This window comes from Crocodylus porosus, unplaced genomic scaffold, assembly GCF_001723895.1.
Source record: "Crocodylus porosus isolate Cpor-Errol unplaced genomic scaffold, CroPor_comp1, whole genome shotgun sequence".
Classification (NCBI taxonomy): Eukaryota; Metazoa; Chordata; order Crocodylia; family Crocodylidae; genus Crocodylus; species Crocodylus porosus.
In genome coordinates this window covers 7361514-7386400 of record NW_017728932.1, presented here as the reverse complement: position 1 = coordinate 7386400, position 24887 = coordinate 7361514, and the positions used below count along the sequence as shown (strand labels likewise).

Below are 24887 nucleotides of genomic sequence, written 5' to 3'. Positions count from 1 at the left end.
AACTGGCACCAAAGGCAGTCCTATTAGACTGACTCATAAGGACAACATGGGATAACGTACCGGGCAACAGGATATTCCTAGAAGTCTAAAAGGAATATTAGGCACTTCTATAGAGTAGTAAGCCTTTGTGAAAGAATTCTCTATGGAATACATTAGGGGATAGTGGTCTGCCGCCTCAAATTATGACCACACAAAATAATACATTACTCAAATAAAGCAAGCATCCTCTGGTAAGCTCTCTCTCTCAAGCTATTTTGGCTTAAATCTAGCTAACAAAGTTGTTCACTATTGAGCAATATGGCCTTCATATAAATGAAGTGGGAAGGGAAAAAGCATTGAGAATATGAAGGATATCAACAAGTCTGGCTTATTGCTTCTACCTGTTGGTCTACAATGCTGGTATCTCAATACAGCAAGAAGCTACTTACTTGGTTGGGCGATAATCTGGGATGGAACGATCCAGTGAAATTTTCTCACTGAGGTAGGAATTATAGCCGTATTTCTCATGGGGTCCCTTTGCTTTCTCCTCCTCCTCAGGGGAAAGGGTGGCAGGAAGCCCACCTTTGCCACGCCCACCATAACCTTCAATGAGACCAAGCGACTTAGACAAACCTGAGGAAAGACAAACCAGAAATCAGTGTTAGACGAACAAATTCACTGCAGATTCATCAAAAACGTAATATCAAAAACTAAACATAATTTTCCTGGGAACTTGAGTTTATTTTGCAAGATTTTGAAATTCTGACTTTTCAGCCCATTGTGGAATAAAAACTTTTTCAAATTTTGACATTTTCCCCCAGGCTAGCTCTCCCATCACTAGCCAACTGACAATCCATCCCAGGGATCTGTGCATCTATTCAGTTCTTAGGGAGGTTATGGTTATTTATGCCTACTTCCCTTTCTCAGTGAGGTAATTACATGTAAGGTTAGATGTCCCCAGGAGGAGAATAGAATGAACAAGGAATAAGAATAGAAAAAGGTTGGGGAACTGCCAACTGAATGAATTTTTGCTTAGTATGAACGCTGCACAGCATACAAATGCTGTGGATTTAAAAACAATTTCCCCTTATAGGTTTCTTAACTTTTAAAGTCTAACATACTTAAACCTTTATCAAATGGAATTATTTATTTATATCTGCCTACCTCTACAAAATATGGCTCAAGAATGAATTGCTGAAAATAGTTCTAGTAATTATAATGGCGGTGACTGTTGGAAGTCAAGGTAAGACCTAATACTTTTCATTGGTGAAGATTCATGTTTCTTTCTGAGGACTGATTAAAACAAAAACCTTAGGTAGTTCCCTCTGCCACAAAAATGAAGAGAACTCTGGAAAATTGAGTAGATATCCAATAAGATATCGAAATGTTATAAAGATCACGAGAGAATGACAAAAGGCAGTTGATGGCACAATCCTCCCCCTTAGAGATCATGTTAATTATAGGGTTACCATATGTCCGGATATGTCTTTTTTTTGGGTCCTCCCATCTCCATGCAGGAGGTTTGTTCAAATATCAACAAATGTCCAGGATTTGGGATTTTGCTCCACTCAGCACTGAAGTATTCCCTGGCACTGCGCTGCAGCAGGGCAAAGGAAGTGCCTGCCTCCAGCAGGGGAAGGGCAGCAGGGAGCTGCATGGCCAGGCTGCATCGGTGCCTGTGCTCACAGGGGCAGGGCAGATGGGAAATGCTTGCAGGGCTAGGAGGAGCCAGGGACTGCAGGTTGGGAGTGAGGGGCACTGGCAGGGGTGGAGGGTGGGGGGATAGGGGCTGGAGGTCAGGAGCGAGGGGCACCGGAAGGGCTGGGGGGGCTGTAGTTTGGGAGTGAGGGGCCCCAGGGAAGGTAGGGAACTGTGGGTTGGGAGCACAGGCACTGCCAGGGGGCTGTGGGTTGGGAGCGAAGGGTGTCAGCACGGTCTGGGGGACAGGGGACTATGGTTCAGGATTCAGGGGCAGGGCAGGGCACGGGCCCATCACTGCCTCTCCCACAATTATATTACCCTACCCCATCATGTGTCCTCTTTTTTGAAACCGTAAATGTGGGAACCCTTAAATTCACAGCCCAAATAGCCACAAACTCAAGTTTCAACATAATTCCAGGCAGAATGGAGTTCACAAGAGAAAAACGATTCTATTTTGTGGCAACTTCTAAGATTTAAATTGGAATTGGTTCATGTTGGAACCAACCCTAAACCTTTCACATGTTCTTTGAAAAGCAAAATTCTGCCAAAATGCCAGTCTTTGAATTGAAATCTGATCTCTTTGTTTCAGATTTCCCTTCAGGAAGGGAAGGTATAGGGCACGGTGGAGTCAGAGTGGAGGAAAAGCAAGTTGTAGGGATGAAAATCACTGCTTCACGTTCCAGAGTGAGAGAAAATAACTTCAGAATTATAGCAAAACCAATATGCTTTAAAAAAACAGTATCTTTCAGTGAAATTTAATTCATCATTACCAGCTTTCATGATTTTGTCACGAAGCTCATGTTATCATGTTAAAACAGAAGGCAAGCCAAACAGTTCATTATTAAAAAAAATCAGGATTTTTATGCTCATGTCTTATTTTGGGGGCCTGAGTCATATCTGAATGCCTTGCATGAGTAATTGTACCCAGAGTCACACAAGCTGTATTAGGATATGCTGGACCATGTTCTGATCTCAGTTGCACCTGGGCAAGTACAGAATAGCTTCCCTGGTGTATAGGTGTACTCTAGATTTATACCATCCTAAGACAGAGATGAATTTGGCTCCATTATTTTAATTCATTCTCCTTCACTCTGTTCATGAAATGTCTCTACCAAGAACTATCAGTTATGAGTGTGAAATTACTCTACCTTCTAACAGTGCTATTTCTTGGCTGGAAAGAAATAGCAGAGAGCTATGAAATACTCCCAAAATGTCTAGCATGCTCTTACTTTTATTACAGGTGCCTTAAGCTCCTGACAGTTCACTTTTAAAACTCAGAACCCGTAAGTTTGCTTATTTATATTTATTTTACAAATTTCTTCCTCCTTACTGCTTTTACCACTGCTGCTTTAAAAGAACATATACACATAAGAAGGGGTAAGAAGTAAGCTGTTTTTTTGGCTGTAGCTGTGTTGGTCTAAGGACATAGGCAGGCAAGCTTCTTTGAGCAGGTGTGATATCTTTTATTAGACCAACTGACTAGTTGGAAAAAATTGTCTTGGCTTTTTCCAACTACTCAGTTGGTCTAATAAAAGATAATCACACCTACTCAAAGAACCTTGCCTGCCTAATAGAAGTATGAGCTTTCTGTTCAAAGATGCTATGCTGAGGGTCAGTTCTTACTGTCTGGTGCACTTGGTTAATACTGATATGTTGAATAATGACATGTTGACAAGAATTAAAGCATTGTCTGTGCTAGGGTTTCTTGGCAACCCTTTCCCATTGTAATTGTTGGTGCCAGAGTATCACATTAGTTGCAGGTCTATGACACAGTGTTAAAAATACTCGTGGCCCTGGGAGCTGTCCACATTAGCAGGCCCACTGCAACTGGCACAGACATCTCTCCTGGCATTAACAGAGGTGGCACTTCATTGCTAAAGAAACCAGTTGTAAATGAGGTTTAAAGTCTTGCCAAAATGTAGCTTCTCAGTCAACTATGGTAGATCTCCACCCCTCCCCCCCCCCAAAAAAGGTTAAGACATAACCTTTAATTCAGCATCTTTGAATAAAATGCTCACACTGTCATGAACTCCTTTATTCCATGCAGACAAACGCACCTGGGGCACATTCACATCCACCAGCTAAAACTATTCACTACTGCTTATTTTTGCATATGAATATTGCTGCATTACTCCTTCTTGAGCACATGCTGTGACAAAATACAGAGGTATACCCATGTCAAGCCATTCAATCGGTGAAAGAAATTGGTTAAACAATGCAATCATTTCACCCACAATGGGTCAAAGATCTGCAACAAGCAAAAGACCTCTCTTTCAATGCTGTCCTATCAGAATATCAAAGGCACCCAGAGGTGTAGTCACAAAAATGAAAATTCCTGCATGTGATGTGACCATTTGGATCAAGGTATTTTGCTCTGTGTAGGTCCACATTTCTTCCTCTAGTTTACGCTGTCAGAAAAGATCATCATGCACCCAAAGTGTCATTTTGTTTTCAGGTGTGTGAAACTAAGGAATAAGAAATGTTTGGCAGGGAAAAGTATTCACAGCCAAACTTCAACGGAAGGGGGGAAAAAAGCAAAGTTTGTTTCCAATTGGCTTAGAAGATGCCTCAGGAAAGAGGGCTGAAAAGAACAGTTGGATGTGAAATCTGATCTAGCAAAGCCTTAATTACACACTTTTATTTTACTTACTTAGATGTACAGAACTATTAAAAAGGACTCCTCTCTATCTTCACTGAGCACCTTTGACTTAACCCTTAAAAATATGGCCGTACAGTTTCAGCCGGGTGCCCATAAAGCCCAACATCTTAAGAACTCAAACCCAACTCAGAACAGCTCTGTACAATTATAGTTCCCTTCTCCTGTTCCAGTTCATTTCCAAATGTCTAATTGAAAAGACTTGGCTGCCATTATGAGTTTTATACAAGATTACAATGGACTAATCCTGTCCCCTCCTTTATTTGTGCTTCCCCCTTATCTTTGTCTTTCTGTCTCTCGTCTTTGGGGCAGGAATTATTATTCTTTCTATTTGGTGTTTATATAGCCTCTAGCATAACAGGGTCCTACAACCAGGCTCACTCTTGATAAGAAACTTGCTTGTAACTTTGAGCACGTGATTCTACTAGGGTAAATGGGATTACTTGCATGCTTAAAGTTACATGCTTAAAGCCATTGGGGCCCCTCTGTCTGGGGCTCAAAGGACAAGCAGCCCCTGCGACCACCTTCAGGTTGCATAAGACTGAGAAAGCATGAATCATTAGACACTAATGGTCACACGGAAACATGGAAGGGTGAACCAGTTCTGACACCTATCGAACCAACATGAACCATTCACAAGATGGAAACCAAATCTTCATTCTTCTGGCCAGGCAGAAAGGCTAACTCCTGCCAGAAAGCCTTTTTTATGCTTGTTCCATCCTTTTTTGTAAGCGATAAACACCCCTACTTGCATGACAAGACCTGATTTTCGGAGATTTTCTGGTCGATTTTGCAAACTCAGGAGAGTCACATAGCTTGTGTAAGGCCCAGATGCTGAAGTGGACAAAACTTCTTACCATTTATGTGTGCAGTCCATCATTAACCTCCACTTATCCAAAGCGTCTCAAAATCTCCCAGAAGGCTAAAGGTTGGGATAAAAGGAGCATACCTCTCTGACACTGCAGCAATAAAAAAAATGCCTCTGCCTACATCTGTTAATATAGGGGCCACTCCTGCTGAAAAGCCAGACATCAAATTCCCTAGGGACTGAAAAAGCGTTAGTTTTCTTCAAGATGATATAAAAATTTAATCTCCACAGCAAAATTATTCCTGCACTGAGGACAGTTACAGTAAATATATTATTCTCCTCTTAAACTGGCAGTATATTTCATAAAGAGATGGCAGCTTCCTGGACCAGAGAAGGGTTCTGGTAAAGTGGAATATAATACAATACATAGCCTTCATTTTTAGTGTCCAGTCAAACAGACACCCCAGGCATAGTGGAACTGGGGAGAGTGTTCTCCTGTACTTCAGCATAACTGAAAAAAAATGTTAATTTCTGTTGTATAATGATTTAGTGAGGAAACTTCCTTCGCTGAGAAGAGGGGTGCATTTGGAATGAAATGGCTCTTCCAGGTGGAGTTCTTGGCACCCCACATATTGCAGGAGAAAGGCAGCAAATGGGGAATTTCCAGGGCAAGATGTTGTTGAATTGCAGCTTCAAGGATAGCACACCATGCAATGTCTGAAATGGTGAATCCCTCCCTCTAAAGAAGAAATAATGGAGAAGAATAGACTCTCAAAGACCATAACTGAGCGCTGAGCAAAGAGCAAGTGGAAAAAGCCAGAAAGAAACTTGAGCAGCAGTAAAGTAATGCAGCCCCATACACCTGCAAAAAATGGAACCTGTAATACTCTGCTGTAAGGGACACTGAGTTCGGTTTTGAGATTCAAGCGTTACCAGATGGCTTTTGGTTTGATGGAGAAAGTGCAAGAATACTAAATAAAGTCCTTAATTGCTACAGGTTAAGCCACTGCTGCTATCCTGCCTGACCCCTTGCTGCGGAGGAAAGACTACAACAAAATGAATGTTCTTTGATGCCCATTCACAAACAGACAGAATATTATATATGAAAGGGCCAGATTTAACAGGGGTTTCCAGGAACAAAAAGAAACAGCAGACGCTTTTATAACTGCAGTTCACCGTCACGCTGAACACTTCTGAAAGGAGGACTAAGACGACAGGATTCTTGTTGTCGTAAGAAACATCAATTTATCAGCACAGCTTCAGTCAATCCTTGCTAAAGTAGGGAAAGGCAAAACCATAAAGAAATAGCAATGTGGCATATGCTGGTGACATAGGGAAGATTACAATGGATAATACTAATGAAGGAAGGAAGAAAAACAAAGACAAAAGGAGCCATCAGACTTCCTTTCCTATAACATACGAACAGTGCAGAATTAAGAGTGGGGGAGACTAAGAAACTTTCTCTGAAGGGAAGAGCAGAAAAGTGGTAGAATAAATGGTAAAAAATCAAGCCACAGACAGAAACAGTATGCAGCGAAAGAGGCACATGTCAGAGGAGTCACAAGAAAAGACATTTTTGCAATACCATGCAGATCTCTGAGAAAAGTAGACCATCCACAGCAGAATCCCCCCAAAATGTTCTTTATAATACCATTCAGAAAGATTTAAAATTACCAGAAAAGGGAACATAATAGGGTAAATAGTTTTAAGGAACGTGATGTTTGTTTTGAAAGGCTATATTATACAGCAAAGCATAAAGAAAATATATGTAAGCATTTGTAATGTTTAAGAGAGTTATCAAAGAGAACCAGAATGTGCTCCAGGGAGAAGACGGTAAGCCAAGAACTTGCAGGAAGTTAGCCCCCTCCTACAGTGTTTCTCAATCTGTGGGTTGCCACCTAGAAGTGCCTGCAAGAATATTTCAAATGGTTGTGATCAAGTGCCAGGAAAATGTGTGAAAACATGGGTTTCCCTTTGCAGTCTGGCAAGGTTGTGGGAGCAGCCTCAGCAGCCGAATGAAGTTAAGTGTATGGAGGGCAGAGGTTGGAGGGCCAGGGCTTGGGGACTATCGGGGTGAGGGGGGGGCAGTATGTGTGTGTGTGTGTGTGTGTGGAGGGGATGGGTGTGGGGGCAGGGGGCGGATGCCTGCCGACACTGGGGGAAGGTGGCCAGGTACCGAGGCTGCAGCAGGGTAGGGGAGGCAGGGCACTGTGGGTTAGGCATTGACATGGCCAGGGGGGTGTGGGTCAGACCAAGCCATCTGTCTTTGCAAGTGGTTCTGGTACAAAAAAGGTTGAGAACCACTGCTCTACTAGTAGTTTCAAGAACAGCTGGTTTTGGTTATGTCTTCATACCATGGATGTAAGGGAGTACATGATCAGCTATGGACAAGGACCGGCCCTTGCCACAAAGTCTGGATCTAAATTAACAAATTCCTCCAACAACTGAAGGTGTTTAAATTCTGGGGTTCAGTTCAGCCAGTCACAGAGACTAGAACTGAGTAAAAGCTTGAACCTGGTTACAAAGTTTGAGGATGTAAGGGTTCAGGAATTTGATTCATACATATGCTCCTCTAGCGACTACCAGAATAAAGACAGGATTTACCATAAGAACCAATCCAAAGTTGGAAGATGCCACAGACCTATTGGAACAGCCATGATATCTGAAGCTCATGTCTCAAAAGATCTCACAAGCTAAGCAGGGTTGAATAGTCAATCCTTGGATGGGAAACTTCCAAGGGAAGAGTGCTGAGTGAAGTGTTCTTGGTAATTTAATTAGAGCTTTTTTTTTCAAAGTTTGTACTGAAATGACTTGCTCCAGGGGCTAACATGCATCTCAAGGTGCCAAGTTTCAAATGAGGATGCAAACACAAATGCTGATCATTTATGGTCATTAAAGATGTAGGATTTTTTTCCCCAAGAGAATGATTTGGCTTAAAATTGATTAATTGCACCCTATACCCCTCATGTAGCTTCAAATGGATAAGGTATTTCCTTTGCTCTTGCTCTCAATCACTGGTGTACTGTTGCTATATGGTGTTAACAGCTGCTACATTCCACTCCTAAGTGCCTAAATACCAGCTGTGAGCAAAGTGATTCCTGTAAATGGTATATAGCTTGTAAAGCTCTTCAGAATAAAATATGACACAATAATCCACATCATTCAGTCAGAAGGTACAAGATACATATACTTTGAAAGAAAGGATCTACAACTACAGTGAATGTACTGATATATGGAGGCTATTGCCAAATGGAGTGGCATGTGTACCATGATCAAATGACTGACAACACCAGCCACAAGATAATGCATGTGAAGCTGCCAAGGTGGATGAAGTGCATTAGCAGGAAGGCCAGACAGAGTATGTATAAGCATTACATTTATATAGCTATAACCAAAATTAAGTTGATCTAAATGCCTGGGCATGCAAGTGTTCAAAAGGTTTAAAGTGCCCAAAAATGGGCTTAAATTGCCCAAAAAATGGTGTGCCCAATCTAACTTAGTTCGCCTCCGGAAGAGAATTAACTTTAGACCAACCTAGACGAATGCATGGGTTAAACCAGCCTAATGAATGCCTGCATACATTCACAGCACAGCCCCAGGCCTAGGAAAGCTCAGACACTTGCCGCAGCCCCAGGGTTGTGCTGCTGCTACCTTACCCCCACCCCATATCAGGTGATTTTTAGCTCCCTAGCTACTCTCTTCTTGGCAACCCCCCCACCCCGTCCCATCCCATGCAGACTTACCAGCTCACCTGGACCCACCAACTCCCCACTCCCAATCCTGCCAGTCTCTCCTCCCCTCCCCTCTGAGTTACTTACCTTGAACTGTCTGTGCCATTCCGAGCGATGGCGAACACCTGTTGGAACCACTCTTGGTTTAGGTTTAGGCAGCTTAAAGTACGCCACCTAAACCAGGTCCCACAAACATTTGTTTGTACCCAAAAAGAGCACAAACCCACTACCCTTAATGGCTATAAATAAACTAGAGATGTAAATATAGTTTTAAAAATTATCATTTAACCTCCTCTAATTATATCAGTTAAACAATTAGCTTATAACACAGGAGCTTGGACTCAAGCTGCCGAATGGCTTAAGCTCCCAGGGCCCTTTGACTTGGGGGACGGAGAGGATGAGGCAAGCCCTGCCAGACAACACAGCCCAGGTAAAGCCTTGCTCTGGGAGGAAGGGAGGTCTTGTGAAGGAAAAGCTAACTGCTTAATTGATGATGAGCTATTAGGCTGCTCCCTGTTTTCCTTTTTGACTATGGGTACTAGCCCTGCTCCCCTCCTCCTTGCTCTTCCTTCCCTGCCGCCTGCCCTGCTGCCTTCTGGTTCCTACTGGGGCTCTGTGTGGCTTAACTTCCCCACTTCCCTGCCTGACTGTACTGGCCCCAGCTAAAGGATAACCAGTAAGTTAACTAGTTATCACTGCACTTATCAGTTCAACAATTAATTGTTTAAACTTTTCACATCCCTAAGACAAATCTTATCGCCCAAACTGATGTAGAGGAGCACCTGATTCCAGCGATTCATAGGTGCTATTTATTAAAAAAGGTAAAAAGGTGACCAAGGGGCTGGGGCACAAATGTCTAAAAGGAAAAACAGGGTTAACCCCCACACCAAGCTCATCCCCCATTCCCCCCCCCCCATGACTGGATTCCCTAAATGCCATGGCAATGCTAGTTAATTAGATACAGAAATCTATTAGTGATACACGTTGTGGCTGCTGAGGAATTTAGCAATCATTTTCCCCATATCTTTCTCTGAATTTACTCTCACAGGGTATTGAAATGTCACCCAAGTGCTCTGAGACCCTGCCAGCTCAGACACTGAGTAAATGCTCTGAGTTTGGATTAAATGCAGTTCTCCAGCTTGGCAAGCTGGATCCAAGACTGATGGTCTTAGGGACCCCAATTCAGCACAGAGTTAATAGAAAAGAAAAATTCCAGCCTCTGGTTCCAGCTGATTTAAAAAAGAGCAACATACATATCTCAGACGGCAGAATTTTAATCCTGCAGAGCTGAAAGTAGAAGAATCAAAGGGCAGAGGGAAAGAATCTTTCTAGGGGATGTCTCCTGGATAGAAAACGTTTTTTGGTAGATGAGAAGCTGGCAGAAGGAAGATCAAAGGAGGCATAAAAAACCTGGGTGATCTAGGTCCCATTTGGTTTTAATACACACTGCAGTTTCTCAGTGCATTTCATCACCTTTAGGTCACGTAGCTGGTTATGTATATAGTGTTCCCAAGGTTTCTCACTCCATTTATTTTGAAGTTTAACCTGCCCAATTCAGAATTGCCACAGTTTGTTTCCTTCATGACAAACAACAAGAAATGCCCATAAACCCTCTTCTCTTTTCCTCCATATAGGGTTGGGACTGCTTGTAATAATGGTGTGTGCGCACGTCTGGTTTGTTTCCGCCATTCCCCTGAACCATAAATATGGGAGGTATTTCTTAAGGTTCTGGGCCAGTGGGGAAAAAAGCATTATGAAAAATTGCTACCTGGCTGTCTCTTAGGAAGACATGCAGAAGCACAACTCGGAAGAATTGTGCCCAGAGGGGCAGCAACTCCCACTATTGCAATCCCTTTAAATTGGCATCTGGAGCTGCTGCCCCACTCACCCACCCCTGACAACACTCCTTCTTCTTTGGCAATCCCTCACAGGCAAGGATGATTGTTTTCTATGATTGTCTTAGCTGTGGGTCTGAAGATGGCTGTTGAGGCCGATCTGGGATTCAGGAATGGGTTTCCTTGAGGGATGGGTGGCTCCAAATTCTTGACTCAGTGAGATGCTGTTACTGGTGCTCACATTTTTTTGTCTCCTGTTGTCGTCAAAAGGTTTTAAAATACTGAGATCCTTGCGGCAGACTCTTACTCCATTTGGGGCATTCCTAGGAAATAGTCTCCCATGAGTTGATGCTGGTGTTGCATTGTTTCAAATTGGCCTTGAGGACATCCTTCAAGCACTCTCTCTGCCCTCCTCTTGTGCATACACCTTGACTGAGCTGGGAAAATAGAACCTGTTTCAGGAGTCTGGAGTCAGACATCCAGATGACGTGGCTGGCCTAGTAAAGGTGATGGTGGATGATCATTGCATCAATGTTCATGGTGTTTGCTTGCAAAAGCATGCTAACATTGGTGCGTCTGTCTTCCCACTGGATTCAAAGGATCTTCTGTAGTCAGTACTTCTCCAAGAACTTTAGATGTCTCCTGTACATTGGCCACATCTCAGCTCTGTACAGTAAGGTGGGGATCAAAACTGCTTGATAAACCATGAGCTTGGTTTCAGATCTGATGTCACCATCTTCAAACACCTGTTTCCTCAAGTGTCCGAAAGCTGCACTTGCACATTTCAGGCGATGTTGGATTTCCCAGGGCCTGACTGGGAACAGGGCCCAGCTATTCCTTATAAGAGCAGGGTCCTGAACAGCAAAGCCAGCAGTTTGCTGGCTGCAGCTGTGGAGAGAACACTACCCGGATGGAGCTGCTGCTCACTATATCTTGGAGGTAAGGGCAGGAGCTATGTGGATGGCTGGAGCCTCCTGGTCCTGGCCAAGTCAAGGGGTCAGAGACAGCGCCCAGACTCATGGTGAGATCTGAGGCTGCACAGAAGAGCTGGGCATGAGACTCTGGAGCTCAGGTCCCAGTGTGTGACACTGGAAGAACATGGAAGCTATCTGTAAGGCATGGGACATGGTACAAGGATGGTCAGAGCTGTGTATATGGGCCCTTGGCATCACGACAGGTAAATAGGCAGCCTCCTACCTTACTGGCATCCTTCAATCAATATCATCAAGGTGTGGCAGGAGAGGTAAGTGGGTGGGTGGGCCTATGTTCAGATCAGCCCCAGGACATTTAATAGTTACAGCACTGAAGGAAAGATCCTTCACAGAGCTTCTCAGTTGACAGAGTCTAAGGCTTTTGTGAGGTCAAAGAAGGCCATGTGGAGAGGTTTATGTTGTTCCTGGCATTTTTCCTGCAGTTGGCCAGCTGTGAAGATCATGTCAGTTGTGCGTCTCGGTGACCTATACCAGGGGTGGGCAGATCCAAACCACCAACTAATTTTATCTGGCCCAGAGGCAGGTGGCTACAAAAATGGGATCCAGCCCACAGGTAACTCCAGCTCCAGCCTCCATGTGCCTGCCTGGGGGTGCTTCCACCATGTTGGGCAGGTGGTATAAGCTGCAGATGGGGCTGGCAGGTTTCAGATTGGGGATGGGGATGGGGGCAGGGGTGGGAGGAAAGAGAACAAGACAGAGAGGATTGGGGCATGGTATAGCTATGGGGAGAGAAAAGGGGTAGCCAGAGATCAAGACATGCTACAGCTCCAGAGAGGGAGGGAGGAGGGGAGAGACAGAGAGAGACAGGATTGGGATTGGGACATGCTATAGCTTTGGGTGGGGTGACAGGAGGGGGCAGGGGACAGAGAGGGGGAGAGAGAGACCAAAACTCATTAAGTAGCTCTCCAGCCAAAATAATTGCCCACTCCTATCCTAAGCCCACACTGAGCTTCCAGGAAGAGCTCTTTAGCAAGTGGAAGGAGATGGTTCTCGCAATGATCTTCCTGTGATAGGCAGCAAGGTGATCCCTCTGTAATTTCCACAGTTGCATCTGAAAATTGTCACAATAATGGTATTGCCAAGTCATCTGGGATTTCCTCATCATTCCAACTCCTTAAGATATGGGCATGGAGCTGTGATGCAAGTCCATCTCTCCCCTGCTTGAAGATTTCAGCAGGGATTCCATCCACTCCAGGTGCCTTTTCATTCTTCATCTGCTTGATAGCTTCTGTCACCTCATTAAGGGTTGGAGGGATTCTGAGATCATCTCTGACTGGGTTTTGTGGCAGAGCTGTACTGTTACCCTTTATACGCGTGGCAGCACCACCAGGATGTGGTGGGGACAGCAGATGGCAATGATTTCCCTCCTGAAAAGCCACATATATCCTTTAATGGTGCTGTGACATGGTGAATACAAGTTGCCACTATAATAAGCATTCCTAGCCCCTCAGCCATGGGTCTACAAGTCCTGAATGGCAGAAGATGTCAGAATCGCAATGGCTGTGAAGGCAGATGAAGGCTGCAGCAGAATGAGATCTCCAGTTATCTTTGACTCCTTGCCATTGGATTAAAGTACCAAAACTGCAACTGTGCAGCCTTGTTTAGGATCCACTATGCTCACCCCACAGGGGGAGAGGTCTAAAAAAGTGCCCTAAACAAAGTGTGTCTACCTTCTACCTGCCCGGATTCTACCTCACATCCAGTGAGACCACTTTTATTGTGGTCAAAATCAACAAAGACACACAATCAGTTTGGGGACATGGAACATCAGGACCCTCATGGACAATTTTAATAGTGAACGCCCAGAGTGTCCACACCAGTCATGGCTTGAGAACTCAGGTGACACAACATTGACGTTGCTGCACTGAGAAACCCGATAAGCAGGTGATGGGCAGCTCAAAGAAAAGAGAGGTGGCTATACCTTCTTCTGGAAGGGTAAACAGGAAAGAGAATGCCAGCTTCATGGAGGTGGTTTTAGCAACCTCCAAAACGGACCCACTGAACGTCTGGAATGGAACTATCGGCAAGGATAGGTCAACTCCAGGAAAGCTCAACTCCAGCAGCATCCTTCTCTTGATCAAATGCACAGAACAGGGACTCGCCATCAACAACATCCTGTTCTTCCAGAAAGACAGGCACAAAATATCATGGCAACACCCACAGTTTAAGCACTGGCACCTGACTCACTTATGTCATTTTTCATGGCCGGGATTGCAAAGATGTCCGCAGCCCCTTAAGCTATGCCAGGAGCTCATGATTGCTGGCCCGATCACCGAATCATCTGCTCAATTATCTCACTCAGACTGCCTCCCAAATGACAGCTGCAGCAAAAGCAATGCCAATGGAAAACCAAGATCTAATAAGGACTCAAGCAAGCAAGAACTCTTCCATCAGTATCTCAACAAAAAACTGGCAAATTCCAATTAACAAGAATGGAAGAATGCTGGTAACGCCTGGGGTACACATTCAGGTTTATCAGGGGTGACCACCAGTATCTGGGGAATGTTTGTTCACCAGAGCGCCCCAAGGGATGACGGGGTTGAACAGTCATAAACTACTGCAAGACCATTTCAGGCTGAACATAAGGAAGAATTTCTTTACTGTCCGAGCCCCCACGAGCTGGAACAGCCTGCCATCGGAGGCTATTCAAACACCTACATTGAACACCTTCAAGAGTAAATTGGATGCTTACCTTGCTGGGATCCTATGACCCCAGTGACTTCCTGCCCTTCAGGCAGGGGGCTGGATTCGATGATCTTCCAAGGTTCCTTCCAACCCTAATGTCTATGAAATCTATGAAAGTCCACTGTCATCAGTGCCTGTGAAGAGACGCTTGGATTTTCTACCAGGAAATATCAAGACCGGTTGGATGAGAATGATGAGGAGATCCAAGAGTTGATAACAGCAAGTGCAAGGCCTTTTGTGCTTGGCAGAACGACATCAACCGCAAGCAAAATAAATTGAATCTCCAACATGCCAAGGCAGAGGTCCAAAGGAGGACCCGTGATATGAAGAACAGATGGTGGGAAGACAAGGCAAAGATGATTCCGCATCTCACTTATATCCACAATATGCATAGCTGTTTCACTAAAGCCATCTATGGTCTGAGCACTTGGGGACCAACCCCCTTGAGACACAAGGATGGAGGAGACCTGATCAAAGAAAAGGGGAACCATCAACACTCATTGGAAGGAGCATTTTGAAAACCTTCTCAGTCACGACTTTGTTGTTGACAACTGTGTTCTCAACTCCATCCTAAAAACACGACTGGAAAAATTTTCATGTTGAACCACCGTGCTAAACATTTATCCAACAAAGCATCTGCAATAAGACAATATATATCTAATGTTTTAAAACCACAGAAATGTGGTAATATTTCATATATATATATTTAATAGTATTTTAGGTGTAATACAATATTACCAAACTAACAAGCCCTAAAAGCAGACTGGGTGCTATACAGACTGTCCTACTCTGCCCACAACTGTATATTCAGCAAACCCATACAGAAGGAATTCTATGAACATGTCTAGTTCTACCGATGTCCCAGAGCTACTCACACACTTGAATCTACCACATCAGGCTTCTGTAAGTCCTGGCCCCGTCTCAGGCCCAGTCGGGACCCCAAGCTTCTGCGCTCATCACGGGCGTCCCTCGCAGTGGGCCCTTGGCTCTTTTGACCCTTAGGTCCTGGCCCCAGCATGGACCAGTCAAGTCCCTCAACAGGGCCTTTACCTCCTGCCTGCATTTAGAGTGGGGTTCCCCATTCCTGGCTCAGGTGCCCCTGAAATTGTGCCTGTCCCTGTGGGGTCTCTCCTCAACTGGCTCAGGCACTTCCAGCAGCTTACCTGGCCTCTACTCCTCCCTTGATGTTATTCTTTGCACACACCATGGCTGGTGCTCCAGGGTCTCACAGGGACTCTCACTCCACCCCTGGAGCAGCAGGTCATTGTGCTTGGCCACTGATGTTGCTCTCTACCCACCAGAAAGTGAGGGCTGGGGTTCAGGCACCCCTACTCACCTTTCACCAGGGTGGTCACTGGCCTGGAATTTCCTGGTGGCTCCCACAGCTCTGAGATCCCCACCAGGCCACCCACTCCCTGCAGGGTGCAGTTTTCAGTCATGCCCAGGACCAGGAGCCTCCCAACCATCCCCTACAGCTCCTGCTTTTACCTCCAGGATGACACCAGTGGCCTTGCAGCCAGGCAATGTTGTTGCCTCCCCTGCCAGCAAGGAACTGATCTGGTTATAAAGGCAGCCAGGGATTTAAAATGGGTGCTGCAATCAGGCATCTGCTGGCAGCTTGGCTCAGGCCCTTAATGTGGCAGGTACCCACAGTGCCCTGCCACACTGGTCATACTCAGTCCCCTCTCCCTTTCAGCATCCACTCTCTGCCACTGTGTGATACAGGATGCTGAGCAAGATGGACCTATAGTCTGGCCACTTAAATGGCAGTTGTTATTTGGGGTAATCGCTGTCAGGCACATGTGGGTGATTCTGTCCATTTCCCCTGATGGAATCACCGTGGAGTAGATTTGGATTCAAGAGAGTAAGCTCCACTTTGTACCCAGAATATAAGATACCTAGAAATTAGGCTAGCTACAACAATTATTTGCCTGCCTACTACCCAGAAGAAATGGATAGGATATTACAACAGTGCATTTCAAGGTCCCTTCATGCTATTAGAAAGGTAGTCATCAGTGAGGTTGTATTATGAAACACTGGACAGAACAGAATAGAGCCCTAAAAACAAAACAAACAAGACAACCCCCTCTCCCACCACAAAGAAAAAAAAATATTCCTCAGGCAAACATTTTTTTTTTTTTAATTCCCATCCAAGAGGTTAACATTTAGCACTCTGCATTCTTCCTCCTACATTTTTCCATGTGAAATTGTTTGTAAAAAACAAAAATGCATAGTTGTTTTTGCTTTTTGTGAAACATTTCCTTTGTCTACAAATAAGCCTATTACAGAACAACAAAAGAAGCTCTCTCGTGTTATGTAGTCATCTATTTTTAATTTGGTAAGAAAGCAAATGCCACATTTTAGTGCAGACATTATAAAACAAAGTGAGCTGGGCCAACTGCCTTTGTTATGTGAAAGGTCACACATTCACTGTGCATTCTTGATGACAACAAGACACAGCAGGAACAAAATCAGACTAGTATCTCACTAACAGAGCCTTTGATAGGTAGATAAAGAAAAAGTGCAGAGAATGCTATGAAGTTTGCTAGAGTTCTTGCTATGCTCATCCAATTTACCTGCATACTCCCTTCTCTTGACAAGTATGAACCTGTATTTATTTATGCTGGAGATTTCTGCACAAGACTAGTGCATCCACATTCCAGGTCACCCTTCTCAAGTTATTTCTCAACAGTCCTCATTAAGGTACTTTCTACAGAGCTGGTTACTATGAAGAACTTCATATCTGCCACCCCTGGGCACCGCTGCCCCTGGTCTCAAAAAGTGGCTCAAAGTCAGGATGCTATACAATGCATCTGGAACAAGAGACATTTTTAGTCAATCTACCATATTGCTGTGCATATAACATACAACTTTTCCCCAAAACCAGTTAGTAAAAATTGGGATGCATAATATATGCAAGAAAAACAGATCTCCAAAGGTCCAGAAACTTGGTGGCACAGAAGCGGAATTAATTACCATGGCTCCGAGTCAGAGCCATGGCAATTAATGCTGCCATTGCTCCCCTGATACCCAGGTTCCAGAACTGTGGACCACGTGACCTCGGATCAGGCCAGTACATGAGGCTGGTATGCAACTGGACTTGCTGTGCAGCCCTGGACCCAACATGCAGAGTCCAACCCAGCTCCGGGGCTGGTGCATGGAGTTGGACCTGGCACATGCCCCTGGAGTCAGCATGTAGAGTCAGACTCAGCAAGTGATCCAAACCTTGCATGCCAGGTTGGCTCATAGGCCCCATCTGGCGTCAGCAGGCTTGGCTCCCCAGCTGCTGCTGCTCCCCACAAAGATTTTTTTTCCTTCAGGCTCCTCTTCAAAAGCAAGGTGTGCACTACATATGGGAGCATGCTATACGTCAGAAAATACGGTATGCATCTCCTCCAACTGCCTTTGTGCTTCTCCCTGCTAATTACCCTTCATTCAGCTGTGGACTTGTTACTTTAAGGTCAAAAAAGTCCATTTTACTAGGTTTTGTGTAGGACATTTAATTTCTTTTATAGAGATTTCTTTGGCTGTGCTTGGACACTATTCTCACTTGGCGAGTGAAGCAATTTATTGTAGGTTTACCAGTGTGAAATCAGTGCTCTCAGACATGCAGGGCACCCGAGGGAGTGCTTTAGTTCTTCAAATTTCTTCCCATCTGTTTGTGCTTTGCAAATAGGTCAAAGGGGTGACATGCTAAGACTTGTAATATCTAAGGGCAGTAATACAGGAAACAATTCAGTTGCCAGCAAAGAATACTTTGTACTGCAATTCCTCTTTCCTTTAGTTTTCTCCCTCTTATGTACTCTCATATTCCCCAAAATGCACACTATTAATGGATCAAGATGTCTTACATAATAAAAATACGAGTGTAACAAACAATGTATGGGTATCTGCATATTGACACTCTCTAGAGGACCTGCCCAATGGCGTCAAATCTATCCTGTTAATAGTTAAGATAGAAAGCGTTACTTAGTTCAGGTACAAGGGTCCTGTGGTACTGAGCCACAGTGCTGTCCATTGAAATCAATGGAAGTATTCACAGGTTTAAAATTAAGCACCACGCTTAAGCACTTTTCCATATAGGAGTCTTTGGGAAGGAGAACCAGGGTTTTCTGCCTGCTGCCAATGCAGAATTATGAATGGCCAGGCTGCACAGCATAATGAGAAGAAGAAATTCCTAGGAGGAGACAGATTTGTGACAATTTAACTTTGAATGCTGATGAAAGGCACTAACTTCTTTAAAAACATAATTAATGTTCAAAGCACCCTTGTGAGGGAACTAAATGTAGTGCTCAGATTTTAAGCTCTTTGAAGCAGGCACTGGTTTTTTGTTCTGTTTGTAGAAAGCCCAGCACAATAGAGTCATGGCCCATGACTGTAGTTCCCAGGCATGATCACTGTACAAAATAAAAATATATTACACCCATTTTTCAGATGGTCAAACAGATCAAATCAATTTGGAAGGTCATTCAGCCTGAAACCAGTAATATTTAGGACAAAGCCCAGGAATCCTTATGAAATCAAAAAAGCTGACTAGACCTAGAATAAAAACCTGGCTACTAGATTTCTTGCATACAGGCAAAATGTACTGTATGCATAAAACAGAATTTCATGGAAATGCTTCAATTCAAAATACTCTCCGATTCAAACTGCACTTTACGTGAATGTAGCCCATGCCTTCTTCCCGTCATTAGCTTTGTTAAGTGGCTACCCTTTAAACAAAGCGACATACTGCAACATATGGCAATATTACTTTGAATAGTTAAATCCTCAGTTACGCCGCTGAGGCAAATTTGCTTACCTGACATAAAACAGGCACTTGACCTCAGTATACATCCTCTACAACTCAACTGGTGTCTCCCAGCAATGGAAATAGTCCCAATTCACAGGAAGATGCTGCAGGGTATGGTCTACATTCATGTCAAACAAACATTTGGAGAATGTCTCCTCTCTGAATGGGTAACGTGGAGGGATTTAGCCCATATTACTATGCCAGTGTTTAAATCAACCACCATCCAGCTCAAAAGAGCTGCATCTTTATTTATTCTCGACTGCTGTCAGAAGAAAGAAACATCCCTACAATCATTTGACCTGGATACACAGGAAGAAAGATCAGATGTGAGAGATATTATTTCAGTAAGTTGGCCAGGGAGGAAAAAAAAAGAAAGTATGACATTCATCTCTAGATCTTTACTTATTCAGGGGACACAACCTTCCTATAGCACCCACTATCTTTGAGCCACAACTCAATAATAGCAAGAAATGCCTGAGAAGAAGTGAGGGAAGCAGCGGGAAGGCAGTCAGCAGTTGCAACGACAGGCCGTTTTTGTACACGCCACAAAATTGGCCATTAAATCTTAAATTCCCTCTAATGACTTGGCTGTTTGCATGCTCGGTGGTGTAGTCTGCTTTAAATGACTTTGGTACATAGCAAGATAAAACACCTCCAAGGTGTTTTAGTTGCTACCTAACAAAGTGCAACTGTGCATGGGGTGATGGAAACTGATGTGCTCAGGGCCTGGTGGGCAGCAATGAGCCTGATCTTTTTCTTTTTTTCCTTCCTGTAGCCTGCATGAGCTGTGTGGAGGCCCAGTGCTTCCGTCCGTGGCTGCAGCACCCCCCAGGACTGCCCAGGCCGGGTGCCAGTGGGTGGGTGCTGCCTGGGAGGCCCCTGCACAGCTCATGGATGGCTCAGCCTGCTGGCAGCTCACCCCCGCCCCCTGCCACTGAAGAGGCAGGTAAGGATTGGGCCCCCACCCTTGCATACATGCCATGGGGGTTTATTTCGGTTTAATTTGAAGCAGTGTTTTAAAAAGCTCACTGTAAAAGTTAAACTAAATTAAACCCCCGTGGCAAGTACAAGAAGCCTTACACTTGAAATTTTAGTTTGCGTTAAGTATTCTTAGGCCACAACACAAGCAATAACAGACTCATAGAAAAATAAGGTTGGAAAGGATCTCAGGAGTTTTTCTACTCCAGTCTCCGAGGCTCGAGGCAAGAACCTCCTCTTGCAAGCCATCCCAGTCAAATACTTATCTAATCTAGTCTTAAAAACTTCCATAAGATGGAGATTCTTAAATTTCCCTTGTTACAATTTAAAACCATTGGTTCTTGTCTTGTCCCCTGCAGACACAGGAAATAATTCCACCGCCATCCTCTTTATAACTACCCTTTCTGTGTTTGAAGACAAGTTATCAGATCCTCCCCTCAGTCAGTCAATAGAGTTTTAAGTGTTGCAAAATTCAGTCTAAGGAGAAGCATCAAACATAGGGTTTCTAAAAGAGTAGTCATGATTTTCATTCTGTGCATAAGAGAACAAGGCCTTACAATAGCTTCCTTAATTTGAAAATAACAACATGGTGGAAAGCTTGTCTGTGCATCTTACCCAGATCTAGCCTTTATGGTGCTTACTGTTTCATAGTAATTATTTGCTATTTCATCTTTTTTCCCCAACTCCCTTCTCTTTTGTCAGATTGCTACCATTGATAGAAATGAACAAAATATACAGGGCCTGAGGTGGTGTGGGCACTAAAGTGCAGCGACAGCCCAGAAGTTGCAAGCTCGAGGCCATAGCAGAAGCGTTCATGGTGCGGCCTGTCAGACTCCAACCTATCTGTGAATTTTGCTAAATACCTTGTCACAGGGAGGCAAAAAAAAAAGACACCCAAAAAGCCCCCAGATTTAGATTAAAACTTCAAACACTCTAGTGTCCAGGCCTGCTCAGATCCTGGGTAATGGGTTCATATGCAGTACATAATTTGGATACATACTCAAGTTTGGAAACAAAGCTGAAACATACGGAAGCCCATATCTTCTTTGTGGTCCTTAGGATGGTTATAGAAAGACTCCATGCCACATATAAACTTGATGGGACCAGGTATCACTAGGTGACACCAGTATCCTAATTAAACCCAAGTTTTCCCTTAGAGCAAGGGAGGATAACCTATGGTTCATGGGCTGGATGTGGCCCGCAAAGGGATTAGATATAGCCTACAAAGGTTTGACCCTGTCCATATTTCATTAAGGGTGCACGGATCCTCAGCCATTTGATCCATTCTGTTTTGCTAATGGCACCCCAATTGCCTCCCAACCACTCCAGTCAGTTACTCCAGCCTGCCTGGAGGGCTGCTCTTCCTTTCTGCAGCCTCTGCCCACTGTGGCATCAGCCAGGTCACAAGCTGTGGTCCGTGTTAGTAAAAGGTTGCTGACCTCTGCCTTACATTATTCTGAGCACTTGGGAATGTCCCAAATGCCTCATGAAAGCAAAAGACATAGTTCTTGCTCTGAAGAGCAGTCTATGCTCAACAAATATATGAAGTTACACAGTTCTTGCAATCGGTCTCTACACGCTCCAATTCAAAATTAAAACAAACATTGAAAAGCCTGGACTAAGGTTCCTTTGCGCTTCATTCAAAGGCCACTGAAATCAATGAGTGTCTCTCAAATGACTTCAGCGGAGCCCACTGCCTGAAGCAGTGGGCAGTTCTGCAAGAGTGACCTCTATAGGTCAACTTTTTGGATGAATCATCAAATCACAGAAAATTCAGGTTGTAAAGGACCTCAGGGGGTCATCTAGTTGAACCCCCTGCCCAAAGCAGGACCATCCCCAACTATATCACCCCAGCCAAGGCTTTGTCTAGCTGGGTCTTGAAGGTTTTTAAGGATGGAGCTTCCACCACCTCTCTCTCTAGGTAACCTGTTCCAGTGCTTTACTACCCTCCAGTGCTTTACTAACAGAAGACTGCCAATATACATAAGTGAAGCCAGTCTGACTTCAGTCATAGGAAGCAAATCCATCTACATTGTACAAAACCCATGCTATTCACATCTTGAAGCTGCAAATCAGATTACACTCAGTTCCAAAGTTTTTTACTGGCTGATAAACAGCACTATAAACCATAGATTGCAGCACGGATGGATAGATGCACGTATGTATTGGTAATAAGAATAATAAGTAGGCTTGTTCCTTCAAGGCTCCAAGCAAACTAGGGGCTAGGCAAACAACTATTCACGGGAAAACCAGGAGCAACTGTCATAAAGTCCTAGAAGAAGGTTTCAGACTGGATACAAGGAAAAACCTCTTCATGGTTCATGTGAACCGACTCTGGACTAGACTCCCAGCAGGGGTGGTGCAAGCACCTACCTTGGAGATCTTCAAAAGGAGACTGGACGCACACCTTGCTGGGGTTATTTGACCCCAGCAGTCTTTCCTGCTCAGAGCAGGAGGGCTAGATCAGATGTTCTCATGAGGTCCTTTCCAGCTCTAAACTTCTGAGAAACTGCGTGAATCAAACTCCTAGAGCAAATTCCCCATTTTCTGCATGGAATAATTGGACTAATTAGTTAATTAACTGCTACGACTGTAAAATCCTTGGAGCACAGCATGTCTTTCATAATGTGTTTGTATAGTGACAAACACAATGGGGTTTTGGTGCATGACTGCAATTCTTAGGCACTAGCCAATATAAATGATGATGACAACGACAAAGATGATACATTCAGGGTCAATAGGTCAACTCACGAAGCAAGATGCTAATTAGTTAAAAGGCATCAGAATTGGACAAAAAATGCAAATATCAGTTATTAGGAATTGAATCTAGATTGCGACTGTGTGTGCCAAGGCATTTCAAATAGATTAACAGCAACAATGAACAAAACTAGAGTCAAGATCTCTATACCAAATGGGATTCCACAATGGCATTTGTTATATTTCTGGCTTTATGGATTTAAAAATACATTCAGTAAGATGCTGAAATGTCATAATTTATATCTCTAGCCAACAGTTGGCTGCCGCTCCAATGACCGGTTTTAAAAATGCTTCCCTATATCTATACATTATAAAATGTGCAAGTCTTCTTTTAATATGGAAATATTCAGCTGCTCCTCATTTAGAGGAGAAAACATCTAGCCCATACGGTGCCTGTCTTCGATTACTATTTCTCAATAGGAAGTGCACCAGGAAATACCAACAGTGGATTCTTAATAGTTTCTGAGGAGAAATGTATGATTATTTCTCAATATTCTTGGAAGGGAATAGGAGTGAATTTTTAAGGTAAGCAGTCCTCTTCCATGAGGACCAAGAAAACTAATACGAGCAAAGAAAAAACATTTTAGACTGTGGATTTTAAATGCTCTTAAATCCTGCATTACCTAGCTCTGTTGTATGAATAAAAGCTCTCCAGGGCTGTTTCAAGGGAACTGAAATAATTCCCCTTAAATATCATCTAGAAATGATACACTGCTTTAAAAAAAAATGTTGTGTGCATAACTTTCATGACAGTAGCATGGGGAAAGCATGACTGCAGCACTGAAGCTTCAGTACCCACACTGAGGAGCAGATTACATGACTATTCTTGCATATAAGTGAGGTAGGATAAATGCTTTCCATATGCACTTATAAATAATTACAAATCCAACTCAACCCTCCTTCTAGCACTTGCAAAAAGAGGGCTGCCTAGCTGTCATCCACCAGAACTGACCCACTGCTTGTAAAGAGACAATTTCTTTGGTAAATTCTGTCTTTATTTATATATTAGTCAAATAAGGTACTAAACAGCTGTAAATCATTAGAAGCATATAAAATCCAGCCCTAAAACATCTTAGACTACTGTACACTGCATTAAAATGATGATTTCTGCTATTGCCAATAGGCCAGATCCTAGCATCCATAGCGAGTCTTCATTTAATCCCAATTAATGACCACACAAATCAACAAGGCATTCTTCTAAATTTGGCCCAGTGCATGTCTGCTATGACTAGTCTAGTTACTGATTTTGTATCTTAATTAGATCAAGTTTGTTTTTAAAATAATGCACCATGCACTATCACATTAAGTTAAAAAAATATTAGTATCAGATACTGAATAAAAACCCTGAATGATGCTAAAACTTTGAAACTACTAGTAATGGCTCTAGATAGGTAATTTTTATCTTGCTGCCCACACACTGCCCTTACAAAGAACTTTCTGTTATAAAAATAGCACAAAGCACCACAATGCAACAGTCAAAAGCAAAGAGGGGAAAAAAATTGCATGCTCTGATGAAACTGTAACAAAAGTTTCGGTAAAAAGAACACAAATGGGATTCAGCCGGTTTGAGCTGGTATCGCTAGTCTTGTAAGAACCATTGGTTCTTTAGTGAGCACAAATGATCATGACCACTGGCTTAAATCTTTCCCATAAAATGACACCTTTAATAGATTATCAGCAGCAATAATAGCACCAGGCAGGGATACTGATCCACAGCTAGTTCAGAGGGAATTGTCCCATCTAATAAACCATTTAACTAACACTGCCGCCAGGTTTCCAGAGGTCTTCCAGCTAAACTGTTGGTATCTTGTGCTATACTTAGATAGTGAAATATGGCAACAGTTCACAATGCAATGACTGTACATTAATTTAATGAGAAGTAAGGAAATGAACAGATATGTGCAAAGTAAGGATACAAAGATAGATGACCTTGTACTAACTTACAGTTATTACACTGCAGTATTTTCCAACAG

At 43.6% G+C, this 24887-nt stretch overlaps 1 protein-coding gene across 1 annotated transcript in view; it reads right to left on the bottom strand.

Moving 5' to 3' along the window:
* The window catches only part of WBSCR17 (Williams-Beuren syndrome chromosome region 17), a 311468-nt gene that overhangs the window by 236536 nt on the left and 50045 nt on the right, over positions 1–24887 (bottom strand). Inside the window, exon 3 of the mRNA XM_019545487.1 lies at positions 429–612. Coding sequence (XP_019401032.1) covers positions 429–612 — 184 coding nt within the window. The remainder of the gene's footprint in view (positions 1–428; positions 613–24887) is intronic.